The sequence below is a fragment of the Syngnathoides biaculeatus genome, chromosome 7 (genome assembly GCF_019802595.1).
Source record: "Syngnathoides biaculeatus isolate LvHL_M chromosome 7, ASM1980259v1, whole genome shotgun sequence".
NCBI lineage: Eukaryota > Metazoa > Chordata > Actinopteri > Syngnathiformes > Syngnathidae > Syngnathoides > Syngnathoides biaculeatus.
In genome coordinates this window covers 26,453,976-26,481,350 of record NC_084646.1, presented here as the reverse complement: position 1 = coordinate 26,481,350, position 27,375 = coordinate 26,453,976, and the positions used below count along the sequence as shown (strand labels likewise).

Sequence of the window (27,375 nt, the reverse complement as noted above, 5' to 3'; positions counted from 1 at the left end):
GGAAAGGAAGACTTCGTACCTGGCTACATTTGGCATCGCTGCCCACTTTTCATCTCTACTGCCTCAAAGCCAAAAAAGCCAGAATAGAGACTGACATATCAAAGCTTATTGAGAAGGCTGACAAGGCTGTGTGAGGAGGCAGAAGAAAAGAGGAATCTGAGGTTTATCACCGAGGCCAATGCACTCAGAGGCAGAGCAAAGGACAAGAGAGCCACTTTGGCACCTCTGCAGCAACAAATAGAGGAGGCACTGGGTAGGCTCAAGGAGCTAGAGTCGGGGTGCTGAAACAGACATCAGTAGAAGACATTTGTGTATATAGTTGCAATTGTAGTTAGAATCTGTTTTTCTGTATACTGTTATGTGAATACGTTGACAATGGTCAAATCAATGAGAACTACCACAAGGGGCGACAGGTGATCACTGTCACAGGTACTGAGATACTGGAACATTTGATGAACCAAGAACGGTTGATGGCACCATTGGGTGAGTCTTTTTTACTTACTCTTGATTTCCCACGATGGCCCTAAATTTTTCGTGTCGGCCCTAAAATTTTTCCGTGTCAGCCCTAAATTTTTCGTGTCAGCCTCTAAGAAGGCCCCTAAAAAGCCCTTAAATTTTTTTGGTCAGACTGAGTATGAACCCTGCTAAGGTACAAGTTTCTTCAAGGCTCCAAGAGTGTCCTGATAAACCCACAAGGGAAAAAGCATGGCATTGTTTAAAGACATGATTATGGCATTTGGGTGTATCCTCTTGCGGTAGAAGGGCGTTATCTCCTCCCAGTGTTGCTGCAGTCTGCTTAAGATCAGAAGGAAAACCTGCTGAGGCCAGGATGGAGACATCGCTTCCCAGTGTTCAGGAGTATCAGCTTGAGGTCGGCAGGGGGGGCATCGCCTCCCAGGTGTCACTGGGTCACACTTCAAGATACGCACGCAGCTCACAAAGAGAACAATTCAGAGTAAGACTAACAGAAAAAAACTCATGATAAAACAATCCTAACAGCAACTATAGAAGTAATGATATTCTTTTGTCATGATAATTAACATAATAATAATAACTGTCACGAACGAGGCTCGAGGGCGGACCCAAATGCACGACTCCAGAGGCAAGCAGGTAGTGTACAGAAAGCCTTTATTCGGTCCGTGGTCAATGATCAGCGAGTCAGTCAGGAAAAGCAGCAGTATCAGAAGAGGCAGGCTTACTAGGATGGTCAGGGACCAGGCGAGGGTCGGTACACTGTAGATCAGGTATACAGGATTGCGGGAACGAGGCATGGGAATCAACGATCTGGCGGAGGACTAGTTGTCCCCCGGGACCTATAAGTACCAGGTGTAATCAGCCGAAAAGGGGTGCAGGTGTGTGCTGACTAATTGTCTGACCACGCCCAGCCTGGGGAGGATGCCAGGGGCATGACAATAACTTCCCTATCATTTCTCCCCGGTTTATCACGATAAAAATAAAACACATCAAACATTATCAAAAGCCGTTGCTTGAGTGGGAAGAAAACTATTCAAAAAAACCCACCAGGGAAAAAAAGTAGAAACCCTTTCCAAGCAAGAGCAAAAGTTGAGGTGAAAGACTAAAGTTGTATTTGACTAAATATACGTATATACAAGGTAAACCTAGAAACATCAAACATTCACAACTGCATTGCTTTTCTGTGAAGTCGTCAAAAAAGGTTTACATAACAGTAGAATCATAATCATTATCAGAGTCCACATATACTAGTTGATATTCAGACATGGCTACAGTAACTTGAGCAGCTACTTTCATCTCAACAACATCCATGACTTTCGCAGTACAGACTTTGCAAAGGGGAATACCACAAACGAAAACAAAAACAAGACAATAATAAAATACAAATGATAATCGCGGCTATAGCAACAGCTATGCTTTCCCAATTTCCAAACATATTCTGTAGCCATTGCAAAAAGGCGTTTGGTTCGACACCTTCCATACTTCGTGAGTTTTCTCCCTATAAGCCCTGAGTAGTGTAATGGTTTCAGTTAATGAACCATTAGACGTGTGTAGAGGGTTAAAGATACAACACTCACCAGATTCAATCATATGACAAACCCCTCCTTTTCCCGCCAATATCATGTCTAATGCCTGCCTATTCTGCAAAGCCACAAGTGAAGTGGCATGCAATTGACCCCTCCGTACAGGGCACTTAACCACGCCTCCTGAAGTGACGTCACGCCACGTGCGCTGACGTAAGACAAACAGTAAAAATGGCAAATACAATACAATACATTCTGAACTGAGACAGACTCCATGCTTCTGATTTCATTCAAATCAACGATATATTATAGATTCTAAATACAATACATTCTTAACTGAGAGAGACGCCATGCTTCTGATTTCATTCAATCATTCACACGTAGCAATGATATGCTAGCGGAGAACGTCTCATTCATTTATACGAGACGTGTATTAAAAATCAAATTTAGGGCATATCTTCGTGCAAACACAGTCTGGTTAACTTTCGGCCGCGAGCCAGCAAGAAATCGATACGTTTGTGCAGTCCGATCATCGCTAAATATCGCTCAACAAAGAATTAAGTGTGTCAATCGTTCACACGTAGCGGTGTTATGCTAGCGGAGAACGTCTCATTCATTTATACGAGACATGTATTAAAAATCAAATTTAGGGCATATCTTCGTGCAAACACAGTCTGGTTAAGCTTCGGTCGGAAGCCAGCAAGAAATCAATACGTTTGTGCAGTCCGATCATCGCTAAATATCGCTCAACAAAGAATAAGTGCGTCAATTGTTAACACGCAGCAGTGTTATGCTAGCGAAGAACTTCGAATTCATTTATACGAGACATGTATTGAAAATCAAATATAGGGCATACCTTTGTGCAAACGTGTTCCGGTTGATATTAGATGGATTTAGTTGATGATGCGGTCTTCCACAAAGTTTGACCCATCAAAGGCATTTTTCGTACTGGGTCTTCTGTTTTGGAAAGGGTACGAATTGAACTCCACCAACTAGCATTTCAGGATACCTGTCGTCACTATTACAAAGTCCGTGACTACACCTCTTAACCATATTATTTGTTAAATAACCCAAATACGCGATAAAACGCTAACTAAACCTATACCGGATCATTCAATGTTGTCAGAGAAAATGGCGGGAGCACAAACGGGCTTTGGTCTATGCAGATATCTGGCCTCTGATTGGTCAGTGACGCGGATTGCGCAATATCCACGGAGGGGTCAATTGTGAAGCTGTATGTGTAAACCACTCTCCAGTCGGGAGGGGAGTGTCCATGTGGTCAGGTCACGGTTTGGTGGAAATTTGGATGTGGCTTCCACAGTCGTGTGGAGTGCCCTCTGCTGGTGTGGGCAAAAGTGTCGCTGAATTCAGTCCCCCACATCTTACAATGGTGATGTGTCCCTGTGATAACAATGTCGCGGTGCAATGTAAGTGCCGTGCTGGTGACAAAAATGTTATCTTTGTTTCCAGCAGAAGCCTGAAACTGCGTGTGGCACTTTCAGTGTTAACTGGTGGAACAAGACTACTTCCGCAGACGCCCCATCAGCCAGAGCAGCGGTCAGCATTGCCTGAATGCACTCTGGAGTGGCTCGTGGTACGGAATCCAATTGTTGCGAATAGTATGCAACTGGTCTCATTTTTCCTCCATGTTTCTGCAGCAACACTGAGGTCATGAACCCGTTTTTTGCAGTCACTGTCTGCTCAAATGGCCTGTCATAATTTGGTAGTGCTAGCACAGGTGAATCAATGAGTTCTCTCTTGACGTGATCAAAAGCTTTGTCAGCTTCTGGGGTCCATGCAATTTTGTCTTGTAATGTCATTGGCTTATCATAAATTATGTTCAGCAATGGTCGCGTGATTTTTGAGTAATTTGCAATCCAGGCGCGACAATAATTGCAAAGACCCAAAAATGACATTATGAGCTTTTTTTGTTACAGGTTTTGGAGCCTTGGCGACGGCTTGTTTCTGTTTGTCACTGACAATGCGTCCTCGCTCAGTCAAAATGTGTCCTAGATAGGTTACTTCTTGTTTCAATAATTGCATTTTGTCTTTTAAAACTTTGTTTCCTGTGTCATACAAATATATTGCAGTAACGCTAATGTATCGATTTTGCATTGCTCTTGTGTGTTTGAGGCCACTAAAATGTCATCCACATATACCAAAATTTGGCTTTTGTGTGGGGGATTAAATGAGGCCAAATATGTTGTGATTGCTTCTGAGAAAATTGTTGGGGAGTCACAAAATCCCTGGGATAACTTGTGAACGTTAATTTCCTCACCTTTGAATGTAAACGTGAACCAGTATTGGCTGTCAGGGTGGACAGGGATACTCCAAAAGGCATTACTCAGGTCGACCACCGAAAACCACCTGGTTCCAGGTTGTAATGACTTCAAAAGAGTGTGTGGATTAGGAACATTTGGCGCACGCGATTGTACTGCTTGGTTTACTGCACGCAAATCTTGAATTAATCTCCATTTGTTAGTATGTGCTTTTCGGACTGGAAATCTAGGCGTATTACAAGGCGAGTCTGGACACGCGCATAAAATACCTGCCTCTTTTAATTCATTAACTACGGGTTAGATGCCTATTTCAGCGTCTTGTTTTTCAGCGGGTATTGTCGAATTATTGGTCGATGTTCTGTTTTTCCCTGTATAATTACTGGTGGTGTGTTTGTCATGAGTCCAACATCAGCGGGTCCAGTGCTTCACAGCCCGGATGGGAGATGACAAATGGTATCTTCCTCAACAGGGGTGAGCACATAAACTTCAGCTAATCAGCTGTAGTGGTCTCGTGCAAACGTATCAAAATTCCATTGAACACGCAATCGGAACCATCCTGATTCTGTTTCTTCAACGCCGTCGAAGTTTTGTGATGGGACCCAAATTTCGTTCCGGTGAAATTGTTTGTGTCCCTCAAGTCACATTGTTTTGGCTTTGCAAGTGAAATGTGTGGATGCTGCCTGGGAGGGAACAGCGCTTTCACTTCACAGTCGCAAAACACTACCTTCCTTTCCAATAAATGTAATTGACCTGCACTTCTTGTTCAGCCAATTCCAAAAACAATTTTTAGTCTGGATCAGGGCCCGGGGATTCTTTGTACCTAATGGTGACATGTAAATGATTTTGGTAGTGCATGTCGCCTCCCGGCCAGACCTTCCCGTGAGCTACTTTTAGTAAATTTTCAAGGCCACATTCTTCTTCAGGCAAATCCAGCGACCAATAATAATGTGCCCCATTTTCTTGAATTTGGATGTCAGCCTCTATTCGACCCTGTTTATTAATTGCGATGCTAATCTCTAATTGTGTCAGTACGTCGCGACCTAATAAATTGAGCGGGCACCGTGGCTGTAGAACTGCTTCCACATTCGCCTTTTTATTTGGGTTGTGGTGTTTACATAATTTACCCGCGGGACCTCGAGCTGGGGTGCGGGGTTCCGCACGGACTGTTTTTGTTGTTGCGCTTCCGGAGTAAAGGTTAACACAATTCCCGCCGTTATGCGAGTAGTGTTTTAATGTCGAACAATAAAGCAAGTTCTGTTCCTGTGTCCGACACTCCGACTCCTTTTCTCCGGCGCTACAGGGTTATCGGGACTTCGCAACTCGATAGTATGGGACAAAACTAAGGGTTGAACTAAACCATGAGCTCCGCGCATGTAAACCTTTTTTCGGCTTGGTTTAACTGTCGCGGGGTCCCATTTCTTAAAACGGTCACATCAGCGCCCGTATCAACTCGGAAAACGGTTGGTTTTCCCTGGATTAGTAAAGTTAATTCTGGTTTCATCATGGGGTCGGGTCTGATGACACATAAAAGAATTTTCGAGGTCGAAAATGTGTTTGTCTTCCATAACATTTTCATCATTGTCGCTATCGGAGGAGCTCAGAGGGTGGGTCACCAATCTGCGGTCCGCGGCCCCTCTGGAGTCCCGGCCTAGTCATTCATCATCAGATGAATCGTCAACGCGGCGTCAACTAAGCTTGGCCTTGGCTTTACAATAGCGAGCACGATGACCATCTTTGCCGCAGTTAAGACACTTGCCTTCTGTAAACCACTTTTGCTTTTTGGGTGATAATTTGGACACGTCAAATTGAGGTTTTTTGTTACTCCCATCATGTGGTCCCTCTTGTGTCACAAAGCTTTCCTGTAAAGTTAATGTTTACTACAGGACGCTCTGATTTTTTTCTTTTTTTAACTCAACACGTTCATTATTTATTTCAATTTTAGGACCTGTGAAAAATAGGAAATATACTAGTCTTTCGACTAGATATTCTACACTATTTTTTCCAAGTATTATAAAAACACAGACCCGTGAAAAATAGGAAATATGCTAGTCTTTCAAAGAGATATTCGGTACTATTTTTCCAAGTGTAATGCAAACACTGACCTGTGACAATCTCCATTGGTTGAGACACATGCAATTCATAGGATGACATTTGTGTTCTCCTGGCGGAGGATGTCCGAGGGCTGGCCTCATGGAAAGGAGGACTTTCCGGGTCTCCTGGAGACTCGGACGGTGCACCGATTTCAGTCATCGTCGATCATCCGCTGAAAAGAAAACATTGTCATCTGGCTCGAAGGACCCAGTTTTAGAATGTCAGAGATGTTCCTAGAAAAACAGCTAAGACAAGCCTGAGGACTGTAAAGAGTGAACTCAAACCAACCAAGATTGTTTTTCTTGCAAGGGACAGACGGAGGACACACTGTGTGAGTGCGCTTCCTCAGACTGCCAAAGTGGTAGTCCCTGTCTGCTCTTTTTTATTGCATTCTCACGTCAAAGGGTTACATGGTAATACAGTGAAAATGCTGACATAGATGGCTACACCAACAGCACATAAACACTAAGGTACAGCTTTCTTCAAGGCTGCAAGAGTGTCCTGATAAACCCACAAGGGAAAAAGCATGGCATTGTTTAAAGACATGTTTATGGCATTTTGGGGTATCCTCTTGCGGTAGAAGGGTGTTATCTCCTCCCAGTGTTGAGGAATATCTGCTTAAGATCAGAAGGGAAACATGCTGAGGCCAGGATGGACACATCGCTTCCCAGTGTTCAGGAGTATCAGCTTGAGGTCGGCAGGGGGCCGTCGCCTCCAAGGTGTCACTGGGTCACACTTCAAGACACGCACGCAGCTCACAAAGAGAACAATTCAGACTAAGACTAACTGTCAGGTTCACCAATCAGACATTCATTAAATAGGACAAAAAAGGAAACAAAGACACCAGTTCAAGTCTCGCAAGGAGAGAGGAGAGAAACTGTCTCGTACAATTCACCACTGCACTCTCTGATTATCCTCTCCTCAGCACCTCTATTTATTTACTTTTAAGACGCCCCTTATTTACACGATGTTACAAAAAGGAGACGACAAGCAAAACAGTTTGAAACAAAGTGTACATGTTTGTTCATGTGCGTGTGTATGTGTTGAAGATTGCTGAATACATGTGTGGTCATCGTTTCTTTAACAGGCAGCAGTTCTAACAGTTCTGATGATTAGATGTTTTTGTTCTTGCTATCTCCTGCTACGAGGTTGACACGTTATCTAGAGCAGAGCAAAGCATTTCTTTCTTGGAACCAGATGTATGATAATTATGATCACAATTATTCCTACACTAACAGAAACAAATGCATGATAAAACAATCCTAACAGCAACTATAGTAGTAATGATATACTTTTATCATGATAACTAACATAGTAATAACTTCGCTATCAACTCCACACACTGTTCAGTCTCATTCGCCAGTGTCGCTCAGTATGCGGTGGATCTTTGTGGATATCGTTCTTGTACCAATATGTAATCATAACTAAGTTCAAAGAACTGGTGAAAAAAAAAATAGAATGTAGAAAAATTTTTCACCTCAGCTAAGTCAGTCAGTAGAGCATGTGTTTGTCAAGGACATTTGAATAGGTTTCATTCTCACCAGCTTCTGCACTTGTGTTTTCTCACTTGGTACTTGTATGTGAACCTTTGATCACAAACATAGCAGCTAAAAACTTTCTCACCGGTGTGTATTCTCATGTGTTTTTTTGTCCAGAGTCGTTTGCCACCAATTACGCAGTTAAACGGTTTCTCCGCAGTGGTGTTATGTGCTGAGCCAGAGATGAACGATGAAAAAAAATGTCACAAACAAAGCAAGCGAATAGTTTTTCCACAATGTGTGTATGATCAAATGGCCCCTTACAGATAAAACTTTACCACACATTGAGTATGTAAAAGGCCTTTTTCCGTTCTCATGTGACCCATCTAACTTGCCTTTATTGAAAAAGTGCCACCACAAATTGTACAGGAAAACGGTTTCATTCCAGTGTGACTATGAGCGTGCATAACGCTGGCACTGGCTGTTTTTTTTTTCAACTGAAAAACAGGCAACAGAGAGAGGGTTCTCTTCTGTGTGACTTATCAAGTTGGCAAACAGGTGGTACTTTCAGCCAAAGACTTGGCTGCAAACTGAACAGCTGAAGGCCTTCCTCTCCTGTGTGGCTTCTTTTGTACATTCTCCTATATCGGGACTGTGTCCAAAAGATTTGTTATAGATTGAAGAACTGAGTTTTTTCCCCCCACATCTTTTGACATGTTTAGATGAGCTAATAGCTTGAATCTGCTCTTCCCTTTGCCTGTGTTGAAGCTGTAAGAAGTGCAAAGGTTCATCTTCATCCTCTTCACTCTTTCCAGTCAGAACACGAGTTACAGGGAACTTGATGAGGTCTTCCTCCTCAATACGTTGAGGCTGCACTCCTTGAGATGCTCCTTATTTTTAATGATGAGGGGCTCTGATTGCTTTTTTAAATATTGGGAAACCATTTTTTTCCTCACCCACAGTTGGAGAAAATAAATAAATAAAGATGGTTTGAAAGGCAGAGTTTGTTTTTGTTTTATGTCAGATATGAATCTGAATCCAAACAAGCTTGCTGTTTGAAAGATGGCATTTGCAGGGGTATTGCTCTTCTCCAAACTCTGACCTGCATTCTGCGATTTTTTTTTTTTAATGTGCTTCCCCTGACCATAGATAAGTGAAATTAAGTAGCTACATACTGTATACGCTGCAATCTTCCCAATTCTGTCTGCTAGCTAGCTGTTCGGTTCTGGAGCTAATCTGCATATTAAAAAAAAAAAATCTCACACACTCATGGCATACATTATGGGCCCCTAATGGAGCGACGGTCAGAGCCTGATGTCTGAACCAGTTACATGTAGAAACACACGCATCTGCCTTGCTATCATGTTAAAAACAAGTTAAGCAGAGCTGCATTGGGTTTCATTGGATGCACAGATTTGTGGTAGCTAAAAGCAATGGACCTTTCCAACTCGCCACTCCGCCCCCCTTAGCTGCATTTACCATGTCCCACAAGCTTCCAAAATGGCAACTGAACAGAGCAGGTTTGAAGTGGAATCTCTAAAGCGAATTCCAGATAATATTGCGGTATGTTTTTTGCCAAATGCGTCAGACTTGTCCAAGAGCGTTCTACAGAGAGGTCTTAACTATTTCACGCAAGGATATGTACACGGAATTAAGATTTTGGACGCAGCAGGACGCAATGTCAGAGTTACAGCGAAACGTTGGCGATTGATGCAAAAATATTTGACGCCTCACAAACTTCATGTTGAAATCCAACAGGGTAAAATAGTGGAATCGCACTGCACATGTAAAGCAGGGTGAGTACTTTTTACTTGGAAAGATCATAAGTAATATCATTGTAGTATTTATAAGTGAGCCAGGTTTGATTTTCTACGAGTGCATGTAAACAATGGTGATTAACCGTATTGTAGTCAGATGAAAAAGTTTGGCTTGGCATGTAATCAAATCCAGTGCTCTGTCTTAAAAGTCTGATGTGATACAAATAGACATTTCTCTTCCATGACATGGCACATTAAAGTATCACTAACCCGACTCTTGGGCATAAAACATGACACACTTCATTCAGCAGGTCAATGATACACTAAGAAAGTGAAAGTTGTTCTCCTGCAAGTATAAAGCACTGATAATAATTCAATCAAACTCAGAGAATATACTTCTCCCTCACCTTCGAACATACAGCCTTGTGTTTGTTGATATTGTTCGCATTTAGTTGTACGTGCGGCCTTCCGCAAGACTTAAGCCATCATAGACACTTCGTCAACTGTGTTTTAGGCTTTGGAAAATGAATTAACCGGGCCCCTTGTAACCTAGCAGGATATCTTTCATTCGAATTGCACGTTCCCCAAGCGCATCTGAGGACCATTTTATCCGTAACATTAACTTTTCCAAGCACACGCTACTGACAACCGGCATTGCTTGTGAGACATTATTGCAAGAGGGGTGTGTCAAGCTAGAAGTTAAGACAATGCGGCTATCTGATTGGCTATTATTGTACGAGTAATTGACAGGTCGGAAAGGTCCATTGCCCCGCCCCATCAAAAAGTTTGCAATTGCCTACAGTCATAGTTTAAAACATAAACATACCACCAACTACCATCCCAAAAATATGAAGGTCATTTAAAACTAAAAAAGAAAAACAAAGAACAGATTATTTAACTTTGAAAATGTACCGGAAGCAGGAGGACATATATTTCATTGCTTTGCAAAACACCAATAACTACTTTTGAATTTTTTTCACTCACAGATGCATTGATACCGTCATGATGTAAACAAATATATTTCACAGTCTCTGTCTTTAGTTATGCACGTCCTGTACCTTATATAAAGCAGCAAGATGATCAGGTGTCATTTTGAGAAATGAACCACTGTGCTTCCTCAGGTGTCAACCCGACGAGGTGACTCACCAGCCTGCACTCAGTCAATCAGTAGTTTAAAAATAGTAATAATAATCAGAAGAATTTTCTGGATATCTAACGAATGTGATCTACTGGTACTGACACATGGCATATTGTTTTTATACGGGGGCTCACAGCCATCAGTCAGTAATCTTTGTGCACCAATAGGTGGCGGTATTGCCACGTTGTCGCACTTTGCATGCATACCCGGAAGTAAATTTCAGACTTGTTCGTCGCTTAATCTGTGACGTATACATCCAGTCGGTCACCGACACCTTTACAATTTGAGTAAGTCACCTTTGATCGATTGATTAAAACTGAATTCTCTCGATGTATTCACATCTCAAACTGACTTTGCAACTGTTATTTCAGGGCTAACCAATCTTAGGGGATACTCAATCTTCAGTTCCGCTGCTAAACTAAGCTAAACCGAACCAAAACGGCGACCGGCTCGCTGGATGTGTCACCACAATGCTGTCTCGAATGTTGATGTCTCTGCTCAACAACCTCCATGTCGTTGAAAAGCTGGCGGAGTCTCGTCCGATCCGTAGGGCGGCACAGATAACAGCCTACGCCATCACCAAGGCTCAGATAGTCGGCAGGGACACCTCGCAGCGGGTCTTGCGGTCCCAGACGCTGAAGCAGGTCCGGGAGGAGAGCGGTCGAGTTCCCGCTAGCGTGGATGACGTTGGCAGGCGACTCAAGAGAGTCGGACAGACATTTGCCAATGAAGTCAAACAAGGGTGGAAAGATGGATCCCGACAGGTCAAAAAATGATCACGTTCGCTGCTGAACAATCTGATGATTGACATTGAATGAGAAATGAAATGTAAACAATCGACAATGACAATCGTACGACTGTGGCTTCATGGTCCACCCAGACGGGCTGCGCCGTGAACAAATTGACCTCCAACCAGGGAGCATTCTGCTGAACCTGGGCATCTTCTGTCTGTCACGTTATATTAACATTTAAATCAGCTATCCAGACGCGTGTGTGAGTTGGAGGATATAAATATGGTTGTGGTGGGTGCCTGCTACGTAAATTGGCTTCCCCCCCCCCCCCGCCAAACCAATTTGGTATTTTTGTAAATTATAGTATATTAAAGTAATAGTTTATGAAAATGATTCACCGTGGAGATGAGACGAAATGAATACAATTACAATTGATGTGGTTCATCCATTTTTAGTCGTACATTCTTAGAGAATTTAATATTCTCTTCAAGGTCAAAAGTTTACATATATTTCCTTAGTATGGAGTACCATTTTATTTGAAATGTATGACTTGGGTCAAACAATTTGGGTAACCTTCCACAAGCTTCAGACTCTACTCTGGAGGAAACCTGGCCCATTTGTCCTGACAGAACTGGCGTAACTGAGTCAGGCTTGTCAGTTGCTTGCCCTCACACCTTTTCAAATGTGCCCACATTTTTTTTTTTTTTTTGGAGGGGGGGGGGGCGTGGATTCAGTTCAGGGCTTTCGGATGGCCACTCCTAGACATTGACTTTGTTATCCTTAAGTCAAATTTTTAACAATTTTGGCAGTATGCTGAGGGTCATTGTACAATTGGAAGACACATTTACACTCAAGTTTTAGTCTTTGTCTTGAGATGTTGCCTTACTATCTTCACGTAATGTTCTTTCTTCATGATGCTGTCTATTTTATGAAGAGCTGCAGTTGCTGCAGCAAAACAGCCCCACAACATCATGCTGTCACCTCCATGCTTCTGATTTCCTGGCCGATTTCCTTTGATTTTCTCTTGATTCCGTTGACTCTACTCAAATAAGGGAGCGAAGTGTTTGTGGTGTGGCCTTCAAAACATCTCCTGGTGTGCCGTCAATTAATTCACGTCAGTTAACTTATCAATAGCTTCCAAAGCCATGGCCTCATCATCTGGGCTTCCCCATGTTCTTTTAAGATGTAGTACAGTGGTACCTCTACTTATGAATATTTTTAGTCATGAAAAATTCACATTACGAAATGTCTCCTCAAAAAATGTCTCTAGTTACGAAGGAAAATTCAGGACATGAAAGTAAGAAATAGGCAGTGGACGCGCAAACCCCAAATTCCACCGAACATAAACATCCTGTATCTTGGTTTGTGTAGCGCGATAGAGCTGCTCTCCCACTGGCTATCACGTGGCATCTTCCTGGCATCCCATTGGCTAGGAGGGACATCAATATTTACTCACCACACTTTTTCATTCTCTTGGGCACTTGACTGTCACCGAATCACACTGATGAATCACAAGCTAACACACATTGGAAAAGTACACCTTTTTTCATTTGTGTCTTTTGCAAGTTTATTCATCTTTCTTCACTATGGGCTCCAAGAAACCTCGGTGAAAATAAGTTGTGTGCGTTCGTATGTTTTCTCTTGACTGTCAAATGTTTGTCTCCTCTGTCTCCCATCATGTTTTTTGCTAGTCACTCACCCTTATCTTTGCATAATTATCCAATGCCAAAGGCAAATGAATATAATTTATTATTCTTTACATGATGTGCTTTGAATGTGTATTTTTGCGGCAGGGTCTTAGAACAGGTTAGGCTATATGTGAAAAGCGCTTCTACTTGAGCAAAAGTCACAATACGGAATGACTTCCGGATTTAATTAATTTTTTAGAGCAGGGTTCGCACGTGGCCCTAAACGTCCCTAAAAACCCCTAAATTTTCAAAGGTGCATTTAGGGGCCCCTAAAAGTCCTTAAAAATCGTCGAAAACCGGTCAAGCCCCTAAAAAGGCCTTAAATTAAAAAAAATCAAAGCGAGGACCTCTACCGCCAAATTTGTCCCTAAAAAAAAAATTATCTTTTAATTTTAAAAAAATAGCGATCCGTCTGGCGTCCAAAACAACCGGAAATTGTCAACGGAAGTCACCGTGTCGACAACTCGTCGCCATCTTGTCGATATTCCATTGTTTGTTTCCGTAAGTAGGCATTTCACTTCGTCTTTGTTACGACGTAGCGTAGTTCTTTCATCGATCCAACTTGTATCACGGGGAAGTGCATTTTTCAAGAAGCTTGGGTTGAAAGTAAGGAGTTTGGGAGCTGGGTTCGTCAAGATCCAAAAGATCGGCACATGTTTTACTGCCATCTGTGCAAGCAGAGTTACCATCTTGAAAAGATGGGTGTCAAAGCGCTTGAGTTGCACTAGAAAAACAGGAGACACGCTGATTTGGCGAAGACTGTCTCATCTTCCGTTAGTATGAATCTGTTTCTGTTAAAATATCAAGATAGTGAAGCATCAACATCAGGCAGTGGTACGAGCAGTGCATACGCAGCTACAGTTGTCCAGTCATCGACTTCAACCAGCCAGAAGTCAGGCTTTATGAACGTAGTTCAATACACGAAGACTGACTCCTTAAAAGGCAGAGATCGTGTGGACTTTAAAAGTGCCCATTGCACTCAGAGGCAGAGCAAAGGACAAGACAGCCACTTTGGCACCTCTGCAGCAACAAATAGAGGAGGTACTGGGTAGGCTCAAGGAGCTAGAGTAGGGGTGCTGAGACAGACATCAGTAGAAGACATTTGTGTATATAGTTGAAATTGTAGTTGGAATCTGTTTTTCTGTAGACTGTTATGTGAAGACATTGACAATGGTCATATCAATGAGAACTACCACAAGGGGCGACAGGTGATCACTGTCACAGGTACTGAGATACTGGAACATTTGATGAACCAAGAACGGTTGATGGCACCATTGGGTGAGTCTTTTTTACTTACTCTTGATTTCCCACGATGGCCCTAAATTTTTCGTGTCAGCCCCTGAGAATGCCCCTAAAAAGCTCTTCAATTTTTTTGGTCAGAGTATGAACCCTGTACAGGGATCACTGTACTTTTTTTGCGTATCTAACATTTTGACCTAGAAGAAAATAATATAAAATTCTCCGTTATTGTGCCATTTAACAGAATTCTAATAATTTTGGTGATCCTGACTGACCTGAAACAGAGGTTTAGTCTAATTTGACTTGAACAATACGACAAAAACAATGAAATGTGTGTTTTTGCACTGTGTATGTAAACTTGTGCCTTCAACTCTATGTTCAGTTTCATGTCAAACTTGTCATGTCTGGAAAGTACTAAGTAAAGAGTTTTACCAAACAAAGTACACGTGACTTCTCACTGGCTTTCCTGTGTGAAGTTCTACTGCCGTGTTAGTGTACTGTAATGTGAGTGGTTGTCTTTGTGCCCTTTCGGTTTCCAGATGCAAACTCAAACATACAGAAGCGCTTGCCTGATGCAGGCGAGTGTGGAACATATGCCCTGTGATAAACCCTATTTTGTTAATTACCTATTTTACAATATGTTTCTCTTCAATCTTTATTGTACTCAATCATTGCAGACCTTGGAAGATAAATCAAAGGTCGCTAACTGTATCCAGTAACTATTAATGATATTCAAATAACATGACAAATGCATTTTGATGTTTCAGAATTTATTGTAACAAGAAACAAAACAGCTGAATACAGCAGCTTTAATACCTGTACAGACTCACTGGCCTGGCAACTAAATAGTTACATTTTTATCATTTCATAGTGAAATAAGGTCTCTGTCCAGTTAAAGGAATGTACTAATTTCCAACAGTATGAGTCAGTACATATACACTGATATGGCATCTGAACGTCATATAAAAATAAATCTCTGGATATTAGAAAATACACATCAAATTGATATTTCAAAGTAAAAAAGACCAAATGACAGGAGGTATAGGTCACAAAACAAAGAAAATCTGCAAAGGCCCTTTCATTGTAGATTGGCAGATTTATAAAACAGAGAAAATATAGAATGTGTTTAGCAGGAATGTTATTTGATAATTTTTTTTGGTCATGTTGATCAAAATAGACCTATCTGGGGCTAAATAGTGATGTTCCTGTAGCTACTAGAGGAAAAATGAAAAGGTTAAACCTACCCACCTTTGAGAATGTAACAGATGGCAGCATATGCTCAGATATGGCAGCTCACCTGCTACAAATTGCTAGTGACAGACTCCAATCTTCTCTCATAACTCCAGGTGAGCGTTTATGTTTTTGCCCCTTAAAAGCATTTTCAAAGTTGACATCAGGGGGAAAATGTATCCGTATTTAACCAGGGAAATGCAATGGAGGGGTGATGAAAACAGAAGGGGGAGGGGGGGGGTCAGCAGAAGAAGTTGTCATTTAGATGTTCGTCAGCATGGAGCAGAGCAGCGCTACAGTGACCAACCACAGCGAGGAAATCACTAGGCAATGACAAGTGACAAGATATAGTCACCCTACACATTGTCATATAAACCATAAACAATGTTTGAAACAATATGACATGTTTACCTGCATACGATGCACTACACTCCATGTTGGTCAGCGAATCCAAGTAATTGTGGCCCAGCCACTCCTGGTAGGTTTTCTTGTCAGCCACACCCACAAGACGTACGGTGGAGTCTTTGAAGAGAAGATCTGTGCCGTCGTATGCTTGTGAGTCGAACATCCGGAACTCTGGGCCGGTGTCGCTGCCAAAATATGTCTGCAGAGAAACAAAGAGAAGGACGGTGAATATGAGAAGGTGGAAAGGAGGAAGATCATTCTTTTTCATTAGCTGGTTTCTATCAGGGAAATTGAGGCCTATCATACCTGATTTCGGGCAATAGGTGGGTTACGTTCTTTAAGACGAAATGTTTGAGCATTTATTCTCCAGTAGTTACCTGTGCATTGTCTAGGAGTCCATAGACCGCGTGGATATTGGTTTCAGGCCGTACCATTACAGCATGGGAGGGGACGCGAGCCAGGTGGCAGTATCTATACTGCGTGACCTCAGCTTTGGTAGCCTGGGGACAGAGCAGCTGGAAGTCTTTGGACAGGAGATCTGTTGCCCAAATTTCAGTAGAGTTCCCTGGATAAGCACAAACAACGGTGGACGTAAGAATTAATTTGAAAAGTAATGTTGTGATATATTGTGATGGAGGATCTGTTTATACCATCAGTATTTTTGAATACAGTAGAATGCTTGATAAAAGCCACATCTCCATCTCCAGTTGCCAGACACCTGAATGGAACAAGTAGTTTATTCTTTTAACTAGCCATTTTAGGTTCAAGAAGCTCATGTGTGTAATGGACAATTCAGAGCACAGGTGTCAAACTCAAGGCCCAGGGGCCAGATACAGCCTGCCACATGATTTTATGTGGCCCGCAAAGGTAAATCATGTGTATGAACTTCCATGATTTTTGATCAAATCTCGACCAAAATTTTGAACCGTCATATCATAAATGGTAACATTGATAACTTACAAGTATTTCTGTGTTACCAAACCGACAATAGAAAAAAAACGATTACCCTTGATTTTTGCTTCCAAAACTAGTTCATAAATTTAATTTGTAAATATGATGAGGCGATTAAAGATTTTTATAATTTAACAGTCATAACAGCCCACTAAGGGAAAGCGTAACTACAATGTAGCCCGCGACAAAAATGAGTTTGACCCCGATTTAGAGTCTTCAATTAACCTAATGTGCAAGTCTTTGGACAATGGAAGGAAGCCAGAGTAACCCAAGCAAGGGGAGATCGTGCTAACTTCACACAGGACGGGAGAGACGTGGTAAATACTATACTGCTGTGAAGAATCATCATTAAGCATTAAAGGAAGACTCCCCAAATTTCATATGTACAATAAACCCTCCAATGTGAAGTAATATTATTATTACATATATTTTGGACATTAATTGAAAATTAAGAACATTTTTGAAAGCCAAGCAAAATCTGGATGTGTGCCAGCTTTCAGAGCCAAACGTGGAAGAAACATCCCTTGATTCCGCCCCTGACGTCACCCTGGTGCTTAGCATTACAGACCATTCGCTCTCGCTAAGGCAAGATGCCGTGTTATGCAAGAAAACTGAGAAAACGCACCCAAATTTCTCCTTCTTTAACCTCCCATGGGGTTAACCTGACAGGTTACAGCTGTGGCTGTCACAGTTGAAGCTCGTTCACCAGCAGGGTAAATTTGCACGCATCTGATCATTACTGCTGAGTTAAAGCATCTCGTGCTAATACTGTATAAGCAACATAACATACGTTATGAGGGTGGCGTTGCTGTTCAATCCCGGACTTCCGTGTGTGGAGTTTGCATCTTCTCTCTGTGTCTGCTTGTGTGTAAACTTGCCTCCTGCCCGCTGACAGCTGGGATAGGGTCCAAGCACACCTTCGACCATCGTGCGGCCAAGAAAATGGATGGATGGATATATACGTGTAAGCGCACAAGACTTCCCGGTTACTATTTACGGCGATGTGCGCATGCAAATACCACTGACTCTGGCATTAATAGAAACACTGAACCTTCATCTACTAACTTTTAATGTGTGCTCCCATTCCTTAGTTAGTTTAGTTTAGTTTCGACAAAGTCTTCCTTTAAGAAAAATAATATGTCCTAATAAGAAGTGGGTTTAAGTGAATTTTTTACCTGAAGGCACCGTCGTATCCATCGTACAGGTCCTTTCCCTTTTCACATTTGTTCTGCCCTGAGGCATCGCCTACACACAAGCCACACAGGTTGCTCGGGAAACCGGGCTGATTTGCACCTGGAACACAACTCTCCTTAAAGAACCCGCCCACCGCTACGTACCATGGGGGGAGAGAGAGACACACATTTTAAACTTGGTCAGAGATCATTCGTGCACATTGAATTATTTCATTGACTCCTTCAGCTCTGCTTCGTATTAAACACACTGACCTTGTGGTATATGACAGTTCTGAGTGGTTATCAGGCCTTTCTCTATCAAGGTGGATACAGGAACATTCCAGCCAGCCGTACGACCGTATCCCGTATGACAGGAGCGAAGGCCTTTCAGGTCATCAAGACTTCTGATGTCGTAGCTAGTCTTTCTCACCACTGCAACTGCGTAATAACTGGAGCCATCCCGATCCCCTAGAGGAACATGAAAAGATTGTCAGTCTGTGGTTGGCTACATGGTTTTGCTTCACTTAATTTTTTTTCTATGTACCTGTATAGCTCTCTCCAGTAGCAGGAATCAAGCCATAGTCTTTGCCAGCTGTGTAGATATAGCCTCCATCCAGAGTGATGGCATCAGCCTTATTGTTCTGAAAAAGAAGAGGTACATGTAGTTTTACTTTAGACATTAGTCATTTCCAAACCCCATCTAAAATGAGAATCAATTTTGGAGAGTATTAACACCTCTCACCTTTATTTTCTCCATGCAGTCGGTCACAGAGTCCCCATAGATGCAGTTGACAGTCGGAGTAAGCCCTTTGCTTTGAAAGGCACTACCCATCGCAGCGCATTTCTGCTGCTCGCCCGAGGACAGCACACACCACCGTAAAGTGTTTTCTGTTGTTTGATTGAAAGAGAAACTAGTAGGCGTGTGGATAATGTAATTAGGTAACTGTAGGTGGATTGTTGTTGATTGGGATCCATTGTAACCAATAACTAAATGCCATGTATTGTCTTTGTCTTTATTGATACAAAAAGATTTCCCAAGCTTTAAACATCTCAAGAAGCAACGTGCAAGCAATCATATTGAAATGGAAGGAGTACCAGACCACTGCAAATCTACCGTCCCTCTAAACTTTCACCTCAAACAAGGAGAAGACTGATCAGAGATGTCGCCAAGAGGCCCATGATCACTCTGGATGAACTGCAGAGATCTACAGTTGAGGTGGGAAAGTCTGTCCATTGGATAACAATCAGTCATACACTGCACAAATTTGGCCTTTATGGAAGAGTAGCAAGAAGAGAGACATTTCTCAAAGACATCCATAAAAAAAAAATCTCAATTAAAGTTTGCCACAAGCCACCTGGGAGACACACCAAACAAGAACGAAGAAGAAGGTGCTTTGGTCAGACGAAACTAAAATCAAAATTTTTGGCCACAATGCAAAACGATATGTTTGGCGTAAAAGCAACGCAGTTCATAACCCTGAACACATCATCCCCACTGTCAAACATGGTGGTGGCAGTCTCATGGTTTGGCCCTGCTTTTCGTCAGGTTTTTATTTGTTAAAAAAAGTATAAAATATCCAATACATTTCATTCCACTTCACGATTGGGTGCCAGTTGTTGTTGATTCTTGACAAAAACAATTTTAATTGTATATGTTTGAAGCCTGAAATGTGGCGAAAGGTTGAAAAGTTCAAGGGGGCCCAATACTTTCACAAGGCACTGTAGTTTTTTGTCCCCACCCAGTCAAGAAACACCACAGAATGAGTTAATCCTTTGATGTTGCACTGCACTTTTGTGAGGTATGTTGGGGCTGTAGGGTGGTGGGGGACTTAAACATGAGGTTGGAATTGTAACAAAGTCATGGTTCAACCTCCTCCATTCCTTCAGACACTCCCCTCTCCTTGAAGCCCCCTCTCGGTCGCTATAATATGCTTATGTGCTAACAAGTTTAACAGGTACCTAGAGGTTTACAATCCATGGCACTCATGGCGTTGTGATAGAGCTGACCCATCCACTTCTTAGGGTCATCATATGCTGCGCTCTGAAACGTGATGGAAGACTCAGAGAAGAGCAATGTTCCTGCTCCAAAAGGCTTGGAGGAAAACATGTTGAATCCAGACTTCTGCTGCAGATACCAAAGACAAATGAATATTTCATCAATTGCCATGATGAGTCGACATTACTGAGTAATAAAAATCAACAAACATGAATAAATAAAGCAAAAAACACTACAGTATGCCAAATCCATATTGTTAGTGAATGAGCTGTGGTTTTTAAGACTGTATACGGGTGAGAATTTTGGACCTACCAGTCCCTCGGTCAGCATGTTAAACACAACGGATGGGGTCACATGATTGCCGACCACAATGCCTCGAAATGGGACACGGACCAGATTGCACGCCTTCCATTCACTGACAGGAAGTCTTCTGCCATCGCGACACAATAGCTCATAGTCTGCTGACTTCAACTTTTGTGCCCAAATGGGGCCATGACCTGGAGAACATTAAAAGTGGTTACAGGCCGTGTCTCTAATGCGGTCTATTCATACTTTGTTAATAGGATACGCTGTAGTTGGTGATTAACTAAAACCATACCGTCCGTATTGTCTTCAACTGTTGTGTGTTTGATAAAGGCCACGTCTCCTGCACCTTCAGCCAGGCACCTAATGAGGCCCATCAAAGTTGGCGTTCATAGGCCACAATCTTTGTACAAGATCCATCCAATCATGAACAATCATTAACATTCTAAACATTCAAAAGACAGTATAGCATATTCCCTCAACCTAAGAAGTCTGTGGATTAGTCAAGGAACCTGAGTACCCAAAGTAAACAATGTACGTCTTTTCTTTCTTTCTTTCTTTCTTTCTTTCTTTCTTTCTTTCAAACAGTATAGATAAGTGGATTTCGGATTTTCTCTGACAGCAGGTGGGGAGGGAGATAGTGCTGAAAATTCAAAATGCGGGTGCGGGTGGGGGGCTGGAAAAAATGGACAGTGGGGGTCTTCTGCAATTGCAGGGGAGCCGAAACAGGAACCTGCTGTAGCTGCTGAAGAGGTGGATGGCCGCCAGACTGGTGCTGGTGGCCATACACTGAACCCTCCTCCATCCCACCTTGCATTCACCCTATGCCTCAGTCTAATTTTTGTTGTGATTGTTTGAGACATCTGAAATCTCTCCCTACAGTCATGATTTGTGTTTTTATGGTTTAGATGATATCGTCTAGTTTCAAGTCTTGTTTTCTTGTGAGCCATGGTAATGTCTTGTCATGTCATTTTTTGTTTCTGCCTGTTCTGGCCTTGTGTCCACCAATCAGCCTGCTCCAGCCACTCATGTCATTTCCACGTGTTCCTCGTTGTCTTGGGAGTTTCCTTGTACAGTATTTAATTTCCTGATTTCTTTCTGTGGTTGTTGTTTTTTGTCACATGTGAATTGTCATGTGTTGTCACATCTCCTAAATCCAAGCATGTTTTTGTCGAGGTTAGTTTTTCGTCACTTTGTATTTAGATTTTGGCCTTTGTCGAGTTAGCTTTTTGGCTTATGATCCTTCCTTGCCTGTTTTGGTTTGGGGGGAGAATTTCCTATACTTTTGCTTTACTTTGCTGTTTCCTGCTTCCCATACAATTGGGTCCTGCACGTTTTCTCTTGCTCCACATACCTCAAAACCCCAAACTTTGAGGTGCAGAAATTTTACCTGAAAGCGCCTTCATAGCTGTAATATAGCTCATTGTTGCTCGCTTCACATTTGTGGTTTCCGTTTTCATCACCCTTACACTGCCGGCACAGAGATGGAGGATCGCCAGCACCATTTGCTCCCGGAACACAACTGCCACTGAAAAACCGCGCCACACCTGATCATGCACACACACGGATACATATATAGATATAAAAGATCAGGGCATATTTCATGTTCAATAATTGAGGGCTCTTTAACAAGGAAAGATTTATACCCTTTGTGATTTCACAGCCCATTACTGATATATAGCCCTGGTCAATGAAGTGTCCAATGGGCATGTTCCAGCCAGCTGTTCGGCCTTTGCCAGTGTGGCAGCTCCTTTTCCCTTGCAAGTTATTGATGTTGATGCTAGAATTGGCCTTTTTCACAACAGCGACTGCAAAGTAAGACGCTCCGGTACCTGTGGTGACAAACACAGAGTAAAGAGTGAGAACCGGGAAAGCAGATAAAAGACTGGTTGACTCGAGTCATTTGCACAGTTTCGACTAATCAAAGACTTACAACATGAATGACTAATGGTGCAACCATGAATGGAAAAACAAATATAGTACAAAACGATGAATAGAAGTTCTTCAACTTTTGTTGAAACTGTTCTTAAAAACCTTATGTTTGAAACAAATATATATATTGACACGGATCCAGTCTCAGCTTTATTGGCCAAACTGCATAGGTCTGGATATTTATCATGAACTCGAGCAGTTCACACCCATGATCAAGAGCCACTTGAATTTCCAATCTCAACATGGCTTCACCTGTTCAGGGTCGCAGCATGCTGGACCCTATCCCAGCTGACTCCGGGCAAAAGGCAAGACTACAACTCCATCTGGTTGCCACTCAGATGTACGGTACGTGAAGACACACATCATCGGGATTCACATTCACACGTTCACTGAGTGGGAACTGAACCCACTCTGCCTGCACCAAAGTCAGGTGGAATGTAGCAGTACACTATCAGGGACTCCACCAGTAACATTTGACTCTTATTTAAATCATGGTAAGAAACTTACGATCGGCCTTTGTTTCACCGCCTGCTATCTTGAAGGAGGCACTTTTGCTCAGTTTGTAGATGTCAGTGGCAAACATGGACAAAGCATCAGCCTCATTTCCCTATAGACACAACCAAGAAATACAATGAACAACAGTGTGTGATGACACAATCCAATCGGTGGCTAACACTTGTTCTTCCAATTGACTCAATAATAAGATGATGATTACAACTTTCCCTTGAGCGTTTGCCCATTTCTTTTGAGAACTTCTTGTGCCAACTTGCTTTTGCTCCATTTTCTCTGGTGTGTCAGTCAAGCTTAAAAGCGTGCAGTACAATGCTAAGTCCGTCTCCCACCTGGAGCTTCTGCACGCAGTTCTCCACTGTGGTTCCACGGACGCAGCTGAGCGTTGGCCGGATGGAGACTTGGGCAAAAGCCTGGGACATGGCTTGACATTTGTTCTGCTCGGCGTCCGAGATGGTGCACCACCGGATGCTCCGCTGACCACATGCTGAGGAGACAGAAATACACCCGGTTTTCCTCACGTTTACTAGATTGCACTTCATATTTCGTCGGCATCAGGAGGGCAAGAGTAGGAATGGAACACCTTCTGTCAAGGTTTTTTCATCCAAGTCAAGTTATAGAAGCAATATTTTGAGGTCAAAGTTCCAGAAGACAACTTTTAATATTGAAATTAAGATGGACTACTAAGTCTTTAGCACTGAAAGCTGCCTGGTATCTCTACCCCAACAATTACAGTTGTTCCCAAAAGAACATACTGTAAATGTCAAAACACCACTTATATTGTAAATACTCGATATGTATGATAGAGTTCTCCCATTCATACTTTTGAACTTTTGGTTAAGAGCCTGAATAAACACAGAATTTTTCACATGCCAAGGCGTTACAACACTGACACTGTACTTTTGAATTTAAAAATTTGGTCTTTTCACATCACCAAAGGGAAACAAAAAGTCGTCTCCACTAATCAAAATATATTACAGTCCAACTTTGGAGGTGTTCTTTGAATCGGCAATGTTAATGAGATCCGTTTCACTGCTGGATGTCACTTTCATGTGAGATTCCATAGATGAAAAATTGTCAGTCCAGTTTCTATATACATGCAGTGATTTCTATTTTTTCAAAGCTAATCATACTATGATTCATCACAAAAGTGTGAGCTTACCAACATGTAGAATGACCAGAAATGACCACAAAGTGCTCCACATGGTAATGGTCACGTACTGTACTGCTTTCCTCGTGTGTCAAAGGCTCCTCTTCTCACTTCTCTCCCGAGTCTTAAATACAAGTGCAATTTTTTATCTCCAAGACCTGGGTCAAACCTCTTTTTATCTCCACGTACTAAGGTCAAAGTTCTGAAACGATGTTCAGGTAGGGTGTTGCGCAATGCCCCTGCGTTGCCCTCAGATGGAAAGAGGATGCAAATCTTACTGAGTCTGCTTTATTCCTGCGAGCTGATGAAAGCAGACTGACAAGCGAGCAAAAAGAACGCCATACCCATCATTCTTCAAAGAAACGATCTATATCTGGGAAAATAAAGCAATCAAAAAGAAAGGCAAACAAAATTAATCTAGTAAAATCATGCAAAGTCCCAAACCAAAGATTTTGGAGAAAGCTAAGACATAAAATTATATAAAAAAAAAAAAAAATGAATCGCAACACTGCGAGCAATGTGGCAGCTTACACAGTGGCCAGCCAGCGTTGACTAGTTGCAGAGCAGACTGTGAACAGAGGAGGCTTTGACAGGCCTCACCTCTGCGGCTGCGGTACTTTTCCACTCGGGCCAATTCAGACCATAAACGGGCGCCTGCAGACGATGATAAATTAGCTTGTGACTCACTCTGTGGCAACACTCACACTGTTTACACTCTTGTCAATTTTTTTATTTTGTCTTTACGAAATATGAACAAGGTGACATGAAGTGCCTTTGGTGGCCAAGTAGAATAACTCCGTTATCATGAAAGTATAACATGACTATAGCGGTAAAATATATAATTTCGTTTATCCTTATTTTACTACGATTGGTTGGCGACCAGGCAAAGGTGTACCCTGCCTTTCGCCCGAACATGGCTGGGATTGGCTCCAGACCGCCGCCACCCGCGAGGGGATAAGCGGAACGGAAGATGAATGATTTAGTATTCTTATTCTACAAAAAAAAAAACAACAAAAAAAAAAAAAAACCCACCAGTGTGATTGTACAGAGCTGGAAATAAAGCATTCGACAACAAAATATTTAAGATTCCTCGTGAACAATTTTTGCAATTACATACGGAATTACAAAACAGCCACTGATGAGCACAGTGAATCCCATTTCCAGTGTCCCTGAACGCACCACACGTACTCCGGCAGCTGGGCTACGCAGCGTCTAACCGCCAACAGGACGGGTATCATCCACAAAGTTCGTCGCAAAACCTTGCACTATTCACTAATATGAAGTTTGGATTTAAATGAGTTTGTTCACGCCGGAATGAGGGCGTTTTCAATTTCTTTCATTGGGCAGAAATGATCCAATTTCAGTTGGCGTTTGCAGAAAAGAGGAACTCGTTCAGGAGGCGCGTGCCGTTTGTTCAAAGGTCTCGACATCTTTATTACTGAATGTGTGGATGGATGAGTGGATGGACGGAGTTTCCAGTAAACGCCTCTAGTTGACGGACAATGGCCTCTTGGCTATTCGGTTAATGGCTCGTCCACTTTTTGCGTTCAACAAGGATTCCTCCCAAGTTAAATATCAGTGCCTAGCCATCAAAATTAATTTAGCAAATCACTACTTTTACGGTCTAAAAAATAGAAATGTATATTGTCATTTTCATACTGATATAAAAGCCCCCAAGGCTAGTTGCCGGGAACTTTATTGCTCGTCGTGTACTTTATATCGTTTCACATTTACAGGGCTGTAACAATATCAAGCAATCATGGGAATAAATGATGCAATAAAAACAAGATTACTCATGGTTAACATGGCATCAGCTGACTTGAAAAATCATCATTTACAGAGAGAAACGATATGAGTTACAGTGGGATCATATTTGGATTCATTTGGATTTGGAGAAGATTCCACAGTATGTTAAAAGACATTCCTTTGAATATATAGGAAGTGAAGTGAGGTTGAAATAAACCTGAATATGTAATCTTTGCATCTCTCTCATGTAATAACCTGATGACGAGGAAATGATCCTGGACAACGGTCATCTGATCTAGCTGTGTAAATCTGGGAATGTTGGACTTCACACTTTCCACTGAATTGAGTGAGATTAGCTGCAGGAATACTTTTGGGACCTTCACATTTTTGAAATAGTTCTCAAACTGGATATTGTCTTATGTTTCATTATACCATTGTTAAGCACTGTATTACATTCATCAGTGGAGAATGGGAAACTTTTGAGTATGTGCTTTATATTCAGAATCCAAAAGAATTGTTGAGAACAGCCTTGACAAGATTTTATTCAACATCTGTAGGTGGTGCCAATGCTGTGAGGCATCTTTTGACTATAGCGTCCAAGCACCAACCACTATTCGCGTTCCACTCAGGATGAACTGCAGTGCAGTTGTTGACTTTGAGCTTGCAGTCAGTGCATTTCATAGCTTAATGTACTGTTAATGGACACAGGTTCAACATTAAGAGTTGGCAAAATTAAAACAGACAATTCATCAAATCTCAATAAAGACATTTATTTCTGTACCAAAATAGGCAGTTAGCGCAGGGATAAATATCATCATATGTTATACTATATATATATATATATATATATATATATATATAAAACCATCTCTGAAATACATTTTTTTTTGCATGAGTGCTTAACTCTGACAGTGACAAAAACCTCCTGCTAAAAACACAAAGCCGGAATTAAACAGACTCCAGTTCTGAGAAAATGAATTATGGATATCAATAGAAATTAGCTCCAGATACTACAGGAAATGGTAAACCTTTTAGCTTTCAAAACTTCTCTGTAATACAGTACCGCCGTCTCTGTGAGTCTCTGGGCTCCTGTCAGCTTCAGGGTTTGGTGTGGGAAACAAGTCATTGACGAGGTCCATCTCGGTCTGTGTTTTTTTCCAAAAAGCATCTGGGTACTTATACGTGATATAAGCCCCTAATTTGAGAGGAGCCCCATTTGTGACCATAGCGCTCCAAGTACATAACACTTCACCAATCAAGGCACACAGCGCTCCCAACACAAAACTACAAAAACAAATTGCATATTTCTAAATGACACCTCCTTGTGGTGTCATAATCTCACACTTTTATTATGCATATTGCCTAGCTTTTTTTTGACTGGAATACAGTATATACGATCCCCCTCCTATTGTGGACAAATAACACCCAGGAATCACCAGATGTTAGAAATGGTCAACTTTGAAGCTTTGAACTCACATGTGAGTGACATCATGATGGCTTCTGCCACTCCTGTTGTGTGTCGTGATATGTGGCTCAACATTACACGCAAGAACGCTGCCAAGTCTGGAAGATGGTTTGTGAA

General features: G+C 42.0%; 1 protein-coding gene and 1 long non-coding RNA gene across 7 annotated transcripts; both read right to left on the bottom strand.

Annotated features, from left to right (window-relative positions):
- Nucleotides 1–1,143: 1,143 nt before the first annotated feature.
- On the bottom strand, nt 1,144–6,908 carry LOC133503039 (uncharacterized). The gene is made up of 3 exons (XR_009795608.1): nt 6,656–6,908; nt 6,379–6,539; nt 1,144–1,313 (listed from the first exon to the last, which is right to left on the bottom strand). It is a non-coding gene; the product is annotated as an uncharacterized LOC133503039 (long non-coding RNA).
- An 8,273-nt stretch (nt 6,909–15,181) lies between these two features.
- meltf (melanotransferrin) lies at nt 15,182–25,460 on the bottom strand. Of its 6 annotated transcripts, XM_061826033.1 has the most exons (19): nt 25,227–25,458; nt 24,579–24,701; nt 24,326–24,420; nt 24,060–24,171; nt 23,230–23,384; nt 22,895–22,994; nt 22,102–22,287; nt 21,846–22,002; nt 20,751–20,818; nt 20,465–20,649; nt 20,116–20,281; nt 18,899–19,044; nt 18,701–18,797; nt 18,430–18,624; nt 18,160–18,313; nt 16,684–16,751; nt 16,411–16,598; nt 16,040–16,232; nt 15,185–15,951 (listed from the first exon to the last, which is right to left on the bottom strand). In XM_061826033.1, exons 4-19 carry the CDS (start codon nt 24,100–24,102, stop codon nt 15,890–15,892), a joined length of 2,163 nt encoding a protein of 720 aa, XP_061682017.1. In that variant the 5' UTR covers nt 24,103–24,171; nt 24,326–24,420; nt 24,579–24,701; nt 25,227–25,458; the 3' UTR covers nt 15,185–15,889. The 6 variants fall into 6 exon arrangements, with proteins under 6 accessions (XP_061682019.1, XP_061682017.1, XP_061682016.1 ...); XM_061826032.1 differs by having other exon boundaries at nt 24,326–24,701; XM_061826031.1 differs by having other exon boundaries at nt 24,060–24,420.
- Between the last annotated feature and the right edge of the window lie 1,915 nt (nt 25,461–27,375).